General features: G+C 48.3%; 1 protein-coding gene across 1 annotated transcript in view; it reads right to left on the reverse strand.

The window, feature by feature from the left end:
• The window catches only part of MYO5B (myosin VB), a 150854-nt gene that overhangs the window by 65738 nt on the left and 71579 nt on the right, over positions 1-13537 (reverse strand). Inside the window, exons 13-16 of the mRNA XM_086480191.1 lie at positions 7404-7526; positions 6051-6134; positions 933-1082; positions 145-242 (exon numbers count right to left, since the gene is read on the reverse strand). Coding sequence (XP_086336317.1) covers positions 145-242; positions 933-1082; positions 6051-6134; positions 7404-7526 — 455 coding nt within the window. The remainder of the gene's footprint in view (positions 1-144; positions 243-932; positions 1083-6050; positions 6135-7403; positions 7527-13537) is intronic.

Consider the following 13537-nt stretch of genomic DNA (forward strand, 5'->3'; position numbering starts at 1 on the left):
AAACCCAAGGACTTCCCTACAGGGACTTCCCAGTTACAGGAACAGCATCACAAGAGGGGCAATCTCTTTAGCAAGAGGAAAAGTCCAAAGCACACTCTGTTGCTACACTGCTGAGCACATTTGCTCGTCTGAAAGCCCACTTACTTAAAGGGGAGCTTCTCGTCGTTCGGCTTGATGCAGCGCACGTAGTGCGGGGTGGTGGCGTTCAGCGTCTCCATGAGCAAATGCAGCGAGTTGCGGAACTGAAAGACAAAACCACTCGTTTTGAAGAGGGGTGAAGGTGCTGTACCATGCAACCCACGCCGGCAGGCGCGGCGAGACACCTGGCAGTGCCAGCCTCTGGATGTGACACGGTGTGACACCCCCCCCCGCCCGCCCCCGTCAGCCCAGCACATGCAGGAGCAATTCAGAGAAGACACTGGTGGGTTGGGGTCTTCCAGCTATATGAGGTACAAGAGCAACAAGCATTTCCTTGGGACTTCACCCAGTTGGGTCTTGAAAAATCTCCAAGGGTGGAGACAGCACAACCTCTCTGAGCCCCTGTTGCACTGCTTGACTGTCCACACAAGGGAAAAAAATGCTCTTTTTCTCAAGCTGTTTCAATTTATGAGCAACATAGTGCATTGTGATACAGTCCAGTGAACCCCAGAGTGGCCTCCACCCTCCTTAGACCATGTCTCAACTGCTTCCAGTCAAGACTACTCGAGCCTGCTCTTCCAGAGACAGCGCTATGTGGTGTCCAAAATGCAACAGCCAAACTGTTCCCACCCTCCAACACGGGTCATGGGAAAGTCTCCTCACTTTCCTCCACAACAGCTTTTTATTTATCTCTGCTTCAAACTGAAGAAACGAGACATTAACTGTAAAAATGTATCTGGATTCCCCTGTCCCGTTCCCCTGCTGTCAACCAACTCACTCATATCATACTTTACCTGGTGCCCCACCGTTTTCTTGTGCTCCTTATTAGCAGCTTTGATCACTGGTCTGGCAGAACGGACGTTGATTTTGGATGTTCCCTTTCCCATGGAAGTGGTGGGTGTAGCATCCTTCTCATCTTGGAATAAGTCTGCTACCATTTGATACTAAAACAAAAGACAACGCCTGAGCACCTCTGGCCCTGCTCTTGGCTGAATGAACCCACCCAAGTCACAATCCTTCAGTCGTTTTCCACCCATCTTAAACCAGGAAGGGAGAAAAGGGCAATAAAGTGAAATCAAGAAGCACTGCCTACATAAACCATGTCAGCAGGACCACTGGCCATTCTGTTTCGCAGTTCAACGAACCTTGAAAATGCGTGCATTAAATCAAAGAAGCAGAAAAAAGCGGATGGCTAGCTGAAAGGCTGCATCACTGCCGTGTTGTCCACGGCACAAAACCTCCTGAACGAGAAGTGACTCTTGCTCCCAGGCTTCATTTCGAGCTACTCATTCAGTCCCGAGCGCAGCAAGAGTGCTGCCCCAGGGAGGGGGGCTCCACGCCAGGGCAGGCAGCGCCCCGCTCCCAGAGGCACCCTTGCTTTTCCGAACAATTAAGAGACACCAGCACTTCCTCGCTAATTACCTGCATTTCCGTGTGAACGAGCAAGGCGACAGCAGGACCGCTCTGCAGCCCTGAAAGCGCCACATTTAGCCCCTCAGATCCCTGAAGTCTGGGGTTTCTGGCAAGCCAGCAGCAACATTTCCACTTCATAAATGGGAGAACAGGTGAGCTGGCAAATGCAGTTAATGCTTTTTTATTCTTTTTAAGGGGCAGGATCTTCAAATTTGCATTAGGCTGTAGAACTTGAATACTAAGTCATAATAAATCTGGTCTGTTTAGCTGTTAAATTTCCACATCTCAGATCCAGCTATGCACCTGCACTGGCTCCAGCTACAGCTGTGCTTACATTCAAACAGTACATTCTTAAATGTAAGAAAAACACTGTCACCAGGTGGGATTTCACTTATCAGCAAGCTGGGCTGGGCTCCAGCCTGGTGACACTGTCAAAGCACCTGTGATGCCACCCCAGCAGCACACGGACCACCAGCAACGCCCGCTCTGGAGCACCCACGGGATAGGGCACCAGCACCACGTACCCCTTGTCTATGGCACTCTGTGTCCATGCCAAAACACCGACATGGGGCAGCAGTGCACCGCACAGCACTCTTGACTCCATCCCAGGCTCCTCCAAAAGCCAAACTTGGTTGTACTTCCATTAAGATCCCAAGAAGAAGGCAGAGGTTTACCGCTTCACAGACATTAACGGACAGCCCCGTGGAGTGAAGGGCTGCCTGGCTCTCTGCCATGTCCCTGGACTAAGACAGGAACATTTCCAGCCCTGGTCCCGCTGGCTGTTCGCACAGCTTGCTAGCACAGCGGCCTAAATACCACTGTGGAAAGGAAACTGTTCGTACTGCATTAGCAAATCGCTCGCAGGCTCCAGGACAGCGCCTGCGAAGGACCTGCTTCATACTCACAGCTTTTATTTTTATCTCTGCAGCTCACTCAACTCCTACCAGAATAAAGGCTCACAGCTTCTTTGCCTAACCCTCTATCCGCCCCCCCCCCCCCCCCAAAAGACATCCTAACAGCTGTTGTACTTCGATGACATTTCGCTGTCTTGGGTGCTTTGCCTCCTGCAAACACGGGACGTTTGGGTGGCACATGGCTGATGCTGGGTGACATCCAACACAGGCTCCTCCTTACTATCTCGCGCTTGACAACGCGGTAAAACCCCCAGCTGCAATTTCAGGGTTCAAAATATCTTCTCAACACATAGCTGTGGGCACCATCGACCCCTCTGTCTGCTGGCTGTTAGTAACAGGAGTGCTGTGCTCCTGCACAAACGCTCGACAAGAATCTCAGAGGTGAGCTTCTTGCTTGCTTAAAGCAGAACTGGGACCATCTGTAGCAGCCCAGGATCTATTCCACGGATGCTGGGGGTAAGGACAGATCTCCCCTTCCCGAGTGGCGGAGTCGAAACTGCTGGTGCATTACTTGTAATTACACAGAACCGGAATATAATATCTTAACAACATGCCCATATGCTTTCCATCAGTATTCAAATCAGTTTCCTTAATTCAAAGAACATCAACTCTCAACTCTTTTAGCTGACCAGCACTAACAAAACTAATTAGCTGCTTTATAAAGTCCCCTTCACCATCTTGTTGACGGCAGCAATTGCACTCTAATTAGCAGAAGGCAATTCTGCCTCGGTGGGAGCGCTCCATCAGCGATGCACTTGCTGACGGAGAGGTGCTTAAGTCCTTGCCGTGTTAAATTGAGTGTTCCCCCCCTTGCCCTGCGGATTGCTTTAGCGGGAATATAAAGACTGCAGTGAACAGGGTATGCAGGCCTGATCCAGAGCTCAGGACAGAGTCCTCGTGGCACAGCCTTTTGCAGCAAAAATTTGAGTTTCAGTCAAATTAACACATCGGAGCAGCAGACTCAGCACTGCCATTGCTGCTCTCGTTGGTTCAGAGAAACCAGGTCGTTTTTTACAGCAAAAGAAAAAAAAAATAAAATTTATTTGTTTCTACCCCTGAGGGTGAGAGGCAAAAAAAAATAAATAATCAGGATAACCAACTTTGTCGGCCAACGGGGAAAAAGCAAGAGCAGACGATCAGGTTCTGGAGACTTTGCAGGAGGAGGGTGAGGACGCTCCTGCCAAGGGAAGCGCTGCTCCTCCTTCCAGGACAGCACGGCATCGGCACGAGCTGATGACAGCCACCGCCCCCACATCATTAAAGAAATGGCTCCAAGTTCATCAAACTATCACCCAAAGACTCTGAGAGCCAAGAGCATTTCAGAGCGTTTTAAGTTGGATCACAAATTCAGATGTTGGCGTCACCTACAGAGCCACCACCGTGAACCCACAAGGTCCCAACGCATGATCCCAAGGAGCTTTAGTTTAGTTCGCAGCCAGGTAAACCCAAACCCTTGGTGCTGAGGCAGACACATTACTGGCTTTTTAGGTCAAGCAAACCAGCTGCAAGGAGCAGGGTTTGGGTTGGGTTTTTTTTTGCTATTAAATCAAAGCCCAGCCTGCTCCGCTATCATATGACATGCAAGAGAGAAGTGGAGATGCTGTTAATAATCCATTTCAGGTGTGGGTTTTTTTTTAAATTTCCTTTTTTTTTAAGGAATGAGTTGCAGGTGGCACCGTCCCCACCACTCCACAACTGCTCCAACGAGTTACATCCCTCTGCACCTACAGGGAGAAGTCAAACAGAAATCCCTACCAGACATGGCCAGTTCTGCAGCACTACCTCCAAGAGCAGCTTCAGCACTGGCTAAATAATTCATCATCCAACATCAATTATTCCTGCAGGTTACCTGGCATTTCTAATAAGCTCTAATTATGCCTGGTCTTCACCCTGGGAAAGCTGTGAGCTTCCCAAATGCACAGAGCTCTTGACTTAGGCGTTATTAAAGCCCAGCTTCACCGTTATTAGACTCACAACTGGCCCCATGGATGAGAAAATTGTACATCTTGCCATCCTCGTATGGATCCATTGCCGAGACGTAGGGCAAGCCACTGACAACGCTCAAATAATTTCCCATTCTCATCTCTTCTTACCTTGCCAGGAACCAACTCCCGCTTAAAATACTCCCCAAAATACTACCTCCTCCTTCTCCCCTCACCATGTTCCTTATTTAGGGTGGCATTTGGAAGGTCACACCCAGCTGCAAACCCAAGGGAGGGTGGCACAAAGAGGAGAAATCTGGATACGTGACACATCGACACACTGCAACATGCAGGGGTGATCCATGAATTTGTCATGCAAAAAAAACCCCAAAGGCAAGTTAACAAGTTGGTCCATGCTGGGGGAGGCTTTGAAATGGTTTGGAGAAAAGCAGGTATATCCCTTCCCCACACCACACACAAGGTCTGGTGGAAACAACCGTGCCCCAGAGTCAAGCAGTCTCAATTTTGGCTGCTGGATGGTGTGTTGGACTTTGCAGGGCTGGATTTTCATCCTAACTTCTAAGGGAGTTGCCTCTGGAAGGGTTAGGGTCGTTTAAAGTTTCAACTCATTAACTGACAGTGAAAGACTTGAGCTTGCAGGGAGGAACTTTTGGTTTGGTTTTAAACAACAAGGACTTGAAATTCCTTAGATATCTGTGTTATTGACACTTTTAACCAAATCCACCCAAGCGCAGATGGAGCACCCAAGCGCTCAAGGAGAAGAAGAGCGCAGGACTGGAAGTCACCATAAAATCTGCTCAGTTCATACATGCAACTGTAAAGTCTTTGACATGAAACCCACTTGCCAAGCGCTCGTTTACTGCAGGCACGACCCACACCGAAGCCTGCAGAGCCCCACAACTACTGCTCTTCTGCTTCCAACAGCCCACCGAGTTCACAGCCCTCGGGACTGTTCATCAACATATGTTGATTTTTTAATACTACATATTGGTGGCAGTGTAAAATAGTTCTACACTAGCTGGAACGTTTCAGAGTTTGCACCAGATTTCCACCATTTTATATTAAACCTATTTTTTGCATAGTAATTATTAAAGTAATTAAAAGTCACAGGGCCAAGTATGATGGACTACAGCTAAGGGGAACAGTCATTTTTGTACAGAAGGGCAGTAGAAGCAGCAACGCTACCCACAACATACACACTACACTGCTGACCGTGGCTTTTAATCCCAGGATCACCGTGGCTCCACATGCTTTTGTGAACACCTTCGGTGCCAGGTGATGGGTGGGGAGCTCTGAGCAAGAGCAAAGTGGGATTTACACTGCCCCATAACTGACTGTTCCTGGTTTTTTGTGACCAAAAAATAGAACAGGATCAGATTTGGCAAGGATTTTGCTGCTGCACCTCAATGGGACACCGACATCAGGCTGGAGGAGAGCAGAGGACCGCGCACACCCACACCTGGGTGCAACTGTAGTCCCCAGCAGCCTCGTCCCTCCTCTCCCCCCTTACCCCCCACACCCCATTTATTTGCCAACCACTTCTGCGTACACGGCCTGCTGCAGCACAGCACAGGGAGGCAAGCATGAAGCTCACGCTTTGGCGAGCAGCGGTGCCGGTCACCTCTCGACTCGCTGCTTTTACCTTGCTGGCTTTCAGGATGTTGATCTGTTCCTCGTACACGGTGTCCCTGTTCTTCTCCAGAAATCCCTCGCTCTGGTATTCCACCTAGTAGGATACAAAGGAAGAAGCCCAGACGGTAAAGTCCAACTGCACAGGGACAAGGTGCTGTGTCCTACCACCACTCCCCTACTGTCAGAAGCTCACCTGAAAAACCTGAGGGGGAGAAGCAGGGGAAAAAGTGGAATTTAAAGGTCCCTTTTTATCAAAGAAAGTGGATCTGAATGAAAGTAAAATCCTTACTGCAAACACAGACTGTTTCTAGTCACTAAACTGCTCTGTATGGGACCCAGCCGCACTTCCATGGAAACCAGAGTTAAAAATGCAAAGATCATCAGTACCGCTACACACTCTTTTGTTCACTCCTGAACTCCTTGTAAGCTAACTGACAAACCCCAAAAGACGCCCTGGCTGCATCTCTTGTAGGTTTCTTGGGTTTGAAATTGCAGAGGGTTGGAATGCAAAGGAAGAATTTAAAGAGGGCAGAAGAAAATTTTATTTCTTTTTTGTTGTTGTTTTTACATATGAAGTTGGTTGAAATAACCAACCACAAAAAAAAAAAAAGTGAAAACTTGCAGGGAGATATCATTTGTGAAGGATACATGTGCAAAATCACGTGCCTAAGGCAAGGTGAGTATCAACTTTGCCAGGAGAAGTGCCACTTGCGTCTCAGTTTGGAGAAGCACCTGTATTGGGACCACAGCACCTGGATGTCGTCTGGCTCCTCGGACACATCCCCAGGTTGGGCTTACATTTTCTTTTCTAACAAATAGGAGTTTTGGATGACTGCAAGCTTTTAAGATCCTTCTTTGCTGTGAGTGATGCCTGTCAGATCAGGGTTTCAATGAAGCTGGAGCCCATGGACAAGACCCTAGAACACCAGGCACTGGGATTTAGAGTCCCACAGCTGGCACCTTCTCCCTCAGAGGGGTGGGATCAGCCCGGGGTCACCTCTCACGTGCTTCTCCACACCGTGCCTTGCTGACGCTCGCAGCTCCTGCTCTTCAAAAATAATTCCTTTTTCCAATACATTTTCAGTCAAGCTGCCCTTACAGAAATTCATTTTGCCACAGCTTTGAGAAAGAGGATTTTTCTCTCCTCTGGAAAGCACAACTATTTAAAGCTTAGCGCAACAGTTCGGAGGCTGAAGCCCTCCAAGCCGATCTAGATTTGAGCACCAAACCGAGATTACTGCCAACCAGGCATGCCTATCACCAAAAAGCAGCTCACTGGTGCTATAAACTAATTTTCCTTCGCGAGGCTCTTTTTGTTCCCCTCCATGCATTTCCCATTTCTGCGTCACACGCGCCCGGTTACCTTATCGGCGAAGTGCAGGACGATGAAGGAGGTGTTGGACATGCGGGGCTTCTGGAAGTGCTGGCTGCCGGCGTGACGGTCGTACAGCTTCTGCGCCCAGTTCTGGTCGGTGCCTTTGGGAACCTGGATGGGGAGAAAATGGACCAAAAAGTCACGGTCAGGCTATGCAAAGGAGGTGCAGGGAGGTTTTGGAGGAACCCTCCTTGTGGGCTTCCTGTAGTCCACATGGGCTACAGGAATATTTGAGAAACCAAGTCCTCCTCCCAGCTCCAGCAGCGTCTGCTGTTTTATTTTCATGTATATTCTTCACAAACACACTACAGTTTCACTTCCAGTGAAAAACACCCAAACGCCGGTTCTGCTCCAACAGCCAGAATAGCTCTTGCAGGGAAAAAAAAAAAAAATTAAAGAAGTATTTCCGCACTTAAGTTACATTAATTGCTTGGGTACGAACATGGCATTTTTTAATGCAATTTCTAGTGACCGAATAGTCTCACAAACTGCCACCTGAAACAACGTGCAAGAAGTTCTGCTTCATTTAATTTAAAATAATAATGATGATAAAATGATAATTTTAAAATATTAAAACTAAAACGATAACAAAATGGTAATTCTTGAGAAACCTTTGCCTCTCAGCAGGCTTGGGGTGGGGGTCACTTGGATGCCAAACACAGGATGCGTTAACCCCAGCTGCACACAGGGCTGGGACTTCAGACCCACGTACCCGTCTCACTGCAGTCAAACGATTCCCCTGTCCCCCTCCCACGCATCCAACCTCCCATGCCAGGAATCTCCTGGATGCCAAACCCTCCTTCTGCACCCTATTTACACCAAAAAATCAGAGTGCAAGTCCTACATGGACCTGCCCTTGAAAGGATTTGGCCGTGGTTCACCAAGATACCAGGTGCTGACCAAGACATTGCTTTGGTAGGATGGGGCAGAGAATGGAGGAACCCTGAACAACTGCAACGACTGAAAAAACCTCACAGCACTACCCATGCAGCAAGGGAACAAGCTACTTGTCACAAATCTGCAGTTACAGGGAGGGCTTGAGCTTACCTTCCTACCCAGCACCTGTGGTTTTTACTGATATATTGCCAAGATCAGGGAAAAACACTCCAATAATTTGGTTTTGTTTTATTATTTTGTATAGCAGCATACAACAACATATTGTAATTTCTGATACTCTCATGATTACACTTCCCATAAAGACACTTTTTTTTTAGGGTATGTTTTGGTCAGTCTCTGCTTACCAACCAAAACCCCCAAAGCTTTCCAAAAAACATAAAGCTGTTTGAGGAAATCTCTTATTTTGTACTTTTACAGCATAACAAGTTTGACACAAAGCAAAACGCTTGAAAACCAAAGAAAACAAGGAATGAAGTTGTTACACTTGAGGGCTGAGGACCACGGCTGATGGGGTTCAGCCCCATCCCTTCTGCCCAGCATGGGCTGGTGGACCCTCCTCACTGCTTCCTCTGACAGGACAGCACAGCACATACTTTTTAATAAAAAAAAGGCTGACTGGATTATTCAGGTTAGAGAAAGAGAAGAGTCGGAAGAAAAGCGTTAGGCAGTATTTAAAATTAGACGTGACAAAGCCTAGAAACCACAGAACAATTGCACAGCATCAGGGAACGCTCTGGATCATCCATCAGGTCTTTACATAGACCTTTATCTGAAAAGTGACAGAGGAAACAGGGGCAGGAAACATTAAGAAGGAAAACCCAAGACAGATGAGGAACATTTCTTTATGCCGCTCTGAAATAGCCTTTGATTTCATGACAGCAAGGCAAAACAGGCCAGAAGGGTTCTGGACACAGGGACAAGCACCTCCTGCCCACCCCCGTTATCTGGAAGACGTGGCTGAATTCGATGCAGCAGCCACTCATGCGAGCCATGGTATCCCAGATGTATTCCTATTTTACAGTTGTAAGCCTAGCCAATTATGGATACATATAGAAATGACATAAACTCTCTATAAATATTAAAACGCATTTATTTATGCAATTATATAGACATATTTTATTTATGCGAGACAGACATGCATGTTTAAGCTTTGGAGTTGCATAAATGCAGATGGGTTTCTTTTTCTTCAGTTATATTTCATATTTCTATGTAAAAAACGCCGTTTCTGTAGCCATCATCAGGTGTCTCCTGTTCAGCACCAAGCCACGGGTGCAGAGCAGGAGCACTGCAGCCACCTGAGCGGCCAGATGCTGCGGAGAGCAGATTTATCCTGCACCAGCTCTCTTTTAGGCCATCCACTTTGCTGAAAAACCTCCTTATCTCAGACTTGAACTTCAAAGGCATCGCTCCTGCCTCCCAGAAAGAGGGTTTTGCTGTACCCACACCGCCCCCTGCTCACTGTTGTGCAGCCTGGGTATTTTTAGCTGCCTGAGAAGCACCTGATAGGGACCAAGTCCTGGAGATAAAAACCTAACAGGGCCATTATCTGTACTATTATAACAGCTTTTGGTGTTGGCTTGGCAGTTTAAGGTCTTTAGAGCCACTGAGAAAGTTATTTCAAGACCATCCCATCAGTGCAAGACTTTTTTAGGGAAGGGGAAGAGGAAAACCGACTGCCTTGCAAGTCCAGTATGGAAATCCCTAAACAGGAAAAACCTCAGACCAGTAATTTCACAAGGTCACTGCTTCTGCTTGTCTGTCCTTACCATCCCTCTGCCCATCACTCTGCATAAAATCGATCGGGCAGCATAATCCTGGCCAGCGCCACCTCCCATCTCCACACACTGTCCTCTGAGCTGCCAGGAGCTACTGCAACCAAAATCAAACCTACACATCGTGGCCAGGGTCAGCCCCCAGGCTCGAGTCTGCCACTTTTGTACCAGCAGCGCCCCAGGGTCAAGAGCCCACCATGACCACCAGACAACCGAGGAGATGTTTGGAGCTGACTGGGCTAAAGGGTGAAATTCCCTCCACCACCACCTCCAAGAGTAAGACAATTAACTGGATAAAAGCAACAAAGGTCCATTCAAACCTTATGATTTAAACCTCTGAAAACACAAGTAGGAGCTATTTATATTTTATTACTTTTCTCCTCATCACTCCAATATATGTTAAAGCCTGAGGAGAGCCTGGGCTTCCTCCATGCTCTGCAGACACATTCCGCTGCAAGTGATGTGCCTGACTTTCGGGTCACAAAAGCTGACAGCATGACATAGGCGAGGTTATTCTGCCATCGGATTAGGTGGTCTGCCTGAAAGGAAAGCCCAGAGGTCCAACCTCCGCGTATCTCCTCGTGGAGCAGAAATCCCCCCGGAGAGGACCAGGCGGCACAGGAAGGTGACACGCTGATTTCTGATGTTCAAAAAACTAACAAGTCCAGACAAGGAGAACACATTTGCTCGGATACCCAAGTTCACAGCGATGCACAGAGACAAGCAGGATTGAAAACCGGTCTGCTAGAAGCAGACTTCAGTGTTTCTGGCACTTGACAGAAGGACACAGTAAAGGTTAAAGAGCATCTTTTGAACAGCGTTAGAAAATGCATTTGGCACGTTAACAGCGTAACACGATGGCAACAGGCCACAAAACACAAAACGGATCCGTGAGGGAGTTTGAAAACACAAGGGAGCTCGTGGGTTTGGTTAGACACATCCCCCTTTGGTAGCCTCGGGGTCATGTCGCTCCTCAGCGGAAAGAATCTCACTAAAATCCACAACAAATACTTCAACAAAGATGTCGTGATTGACACATCAACCCTTACAACCGGCACATTCTTGATCAAATCCTTTTAGATGCACTTCATGCTAACGGAAATATTTTTTCATTAATTTTCCCATTCCCACTCCCATCCCAACAGCACAGGTGAAAGAGTACAAACAGGCAGCAGGACACCTTATGGAGAAACCTGCACATCCACAGCAACTTCCGAAGGTACTCCTGATGGTACTTAGGAATTGTATGGAATACACACAGCACTCACACAGAGGAAACAGTTTCAGCCAGAAAAGCAGGACACCCCATCCAGCTTTGATACCAAGACCTGACTGTATTTCTTTGAGAATTCTCAGTTTCCGCTGAGGATAATTTAAGCCCCTTGAAAAAAAATCAACCCCAACTGTTCCTCCTCTCCAGAGCACTGAAGTTGCTCTTCACAGAATCACAGAACGGCGGGGGCTGGAAGGGGCCTCTGGAGATGATCTAGTCCAACCCCCTGCTAAAGCAGGGTCACCCAGAGCAGGTCACACAGGAACGCGTCCAGGCAGGTTTTGAATATCTCCAGGGAAGGAGACTCCACAGCCTCCCTGGGCAGCCTGTGCCAGGGCTCTGCCGCCCTCAGAGCAAAGAAGTTTTTCCTGACGTTTAGAAGGAATCTCCTGCGCTCCACTTTGTGCCCGTTGCCCCTTGTCCTGTCCCTGGGCACCACTGACAAGATCCTGGCCCCATCTTCTTGACACCCACTCTTTAGGTATTTATAAGCATTGATAAGGTCACCTCTCAGCCTTCTCTTCTCCAGGCTAAAGAGCCCCAGTTCCCTGTCCCTCTTGAACTCGGAGGCCCAGAACTGGACACAGCACTCCAGATGTAGCCTCACCAGGGCAGAGTAGAGGAGTAGAATAACCTCCCTGCTGGCCACACTCTTCTTGATGCACCCCAGGATGCCGTTGGCCTTCTTGGCCACAAGGGCCCGTTGCTGGCTCATGGTCAACTTGTTGTCTGCCAGGACTCCCAGGTCCTTCTCCGCAGAGCTGCTCTCCAGCAGGTCGCCCCCCAGCCTGTACTGGTGCAGGGGGTTATTCCTCCCCAGGTGCAGGACCCTACACTTGCCCTTGTTGAACCTCATGAGGCTCCTCTCTGCCCAGCTCTCCAGCCTGTCCAGGGCTCGCTGAATGGCAGCACAGCCTTCTGGCGCGTCAGCCACTCCTCCCAGTTTAGTATTGTCAGCAAACTGGCTGAGGGTGCCCTCTGTCCCTTCATCCAGGGCGTTGATGAATATGTTGAATAAGAGTGGACCTAGTACCAGCCCCTGGGGAACACCACTAGTTACAGGCCTCCAACTAGACTCAGCACCAGATGCTTCACATTTTCACTCCAAACACAAAGCCTTCAAAGTCTTCCTAGGAAGTCTGCTGTCCCCTCTGCTGAAATCTTTCCCTCTACAAGGCTAACCACAACCTAAAGCCATCCCAGACATCCAAGCAAGTCTTCTACACACCTTTCCAACTTCCCACGACTGGATTTTCCTAAGACAGCCTCCCTCCTTTAATGCCTGTCTCTTCTAATAAGCTCTATGTTGATCTCACTGCTCTCCTCAAGGGCTCTGCTCTTATCCCAGATTATTTCCCACCACCACCGTTGGCCCTATGGCAGCTCCCTCCTCATTTCACAGCTCACCAGCAGTGAGGTTCTCCTGGATGCCCCTCTCCCCTTTCCCTCCTCTTTAGGCTCACTAGTTTGTGCTAGAGCACTTCAATGTTACGCCTGTCGTGGTGGCCTTGGTTTCTGGCCAATAACAGTTCTGTGTACGGGACATGAACTCTTGCTGTTCCTCCAGCATCTTTTCATGCCAAAGCAAAACCAAGAGGTCCTAAAAGCTTCACGTCCAGCAGGTGACCCTCCACTGCAGGAAACAGGGAGGAGGCTCTTTGAGGACTCCAAGGTCACCTAGTAGAGGACATAAGGTCACAGTCCTGTGAAGATTATAAAGCTTTCTGGGCAGACCTGGGGCATAACTGGAGGTTGGACCAAACGACCTCCAGAAGCCCCTTCCTACCCTAATAACTTGTACAACAGCTTCCAACTCCTAACACCTCAAAGCTATTTAAAAAGCCCCCAAACCCAAACACATCCTAAAGCCCTCTTTTTTTTCAAAGCTAGAGGTTTTATCGTTTGCTTTCATGAGACAGGTTTAGTTCCTTAAAACTGCAATCTCAGTTCAAGAGCCCTCTCTTTCATTGCCGATTCCCATTTCAAGCCTGTCTGGTCCCCCCCTTCTCCGAATAGTGACAAGATTCTCATTACGCACCAAAGGTCTACGACCTTCATTAGATGAATTGCTTCAGCACGTACCCAACCACCCCCTCCCCAACCGTACATTAAAGATTAAAAAAAAAAATCCATACTGTGAAGCGAGAATGTTAGTGACAAACCCTCTGCATTTGCACTAA

This window comes from Leptosomus discolor, chromosome Z (assembly GCF_034619465.1).
Source record: "Leptosomus discolor isolate bLepDis1 chromosome Z, bLepDis1.hap2, whole genome shotgun sequence".
NCBI classification, from domain to species: domain Eukaryota; kingdom Metazoa; phylum Chordata; class Aves; order Leptosomiformes; family Leptosomidae; genus Leptosomus; species Leptosomus discolor.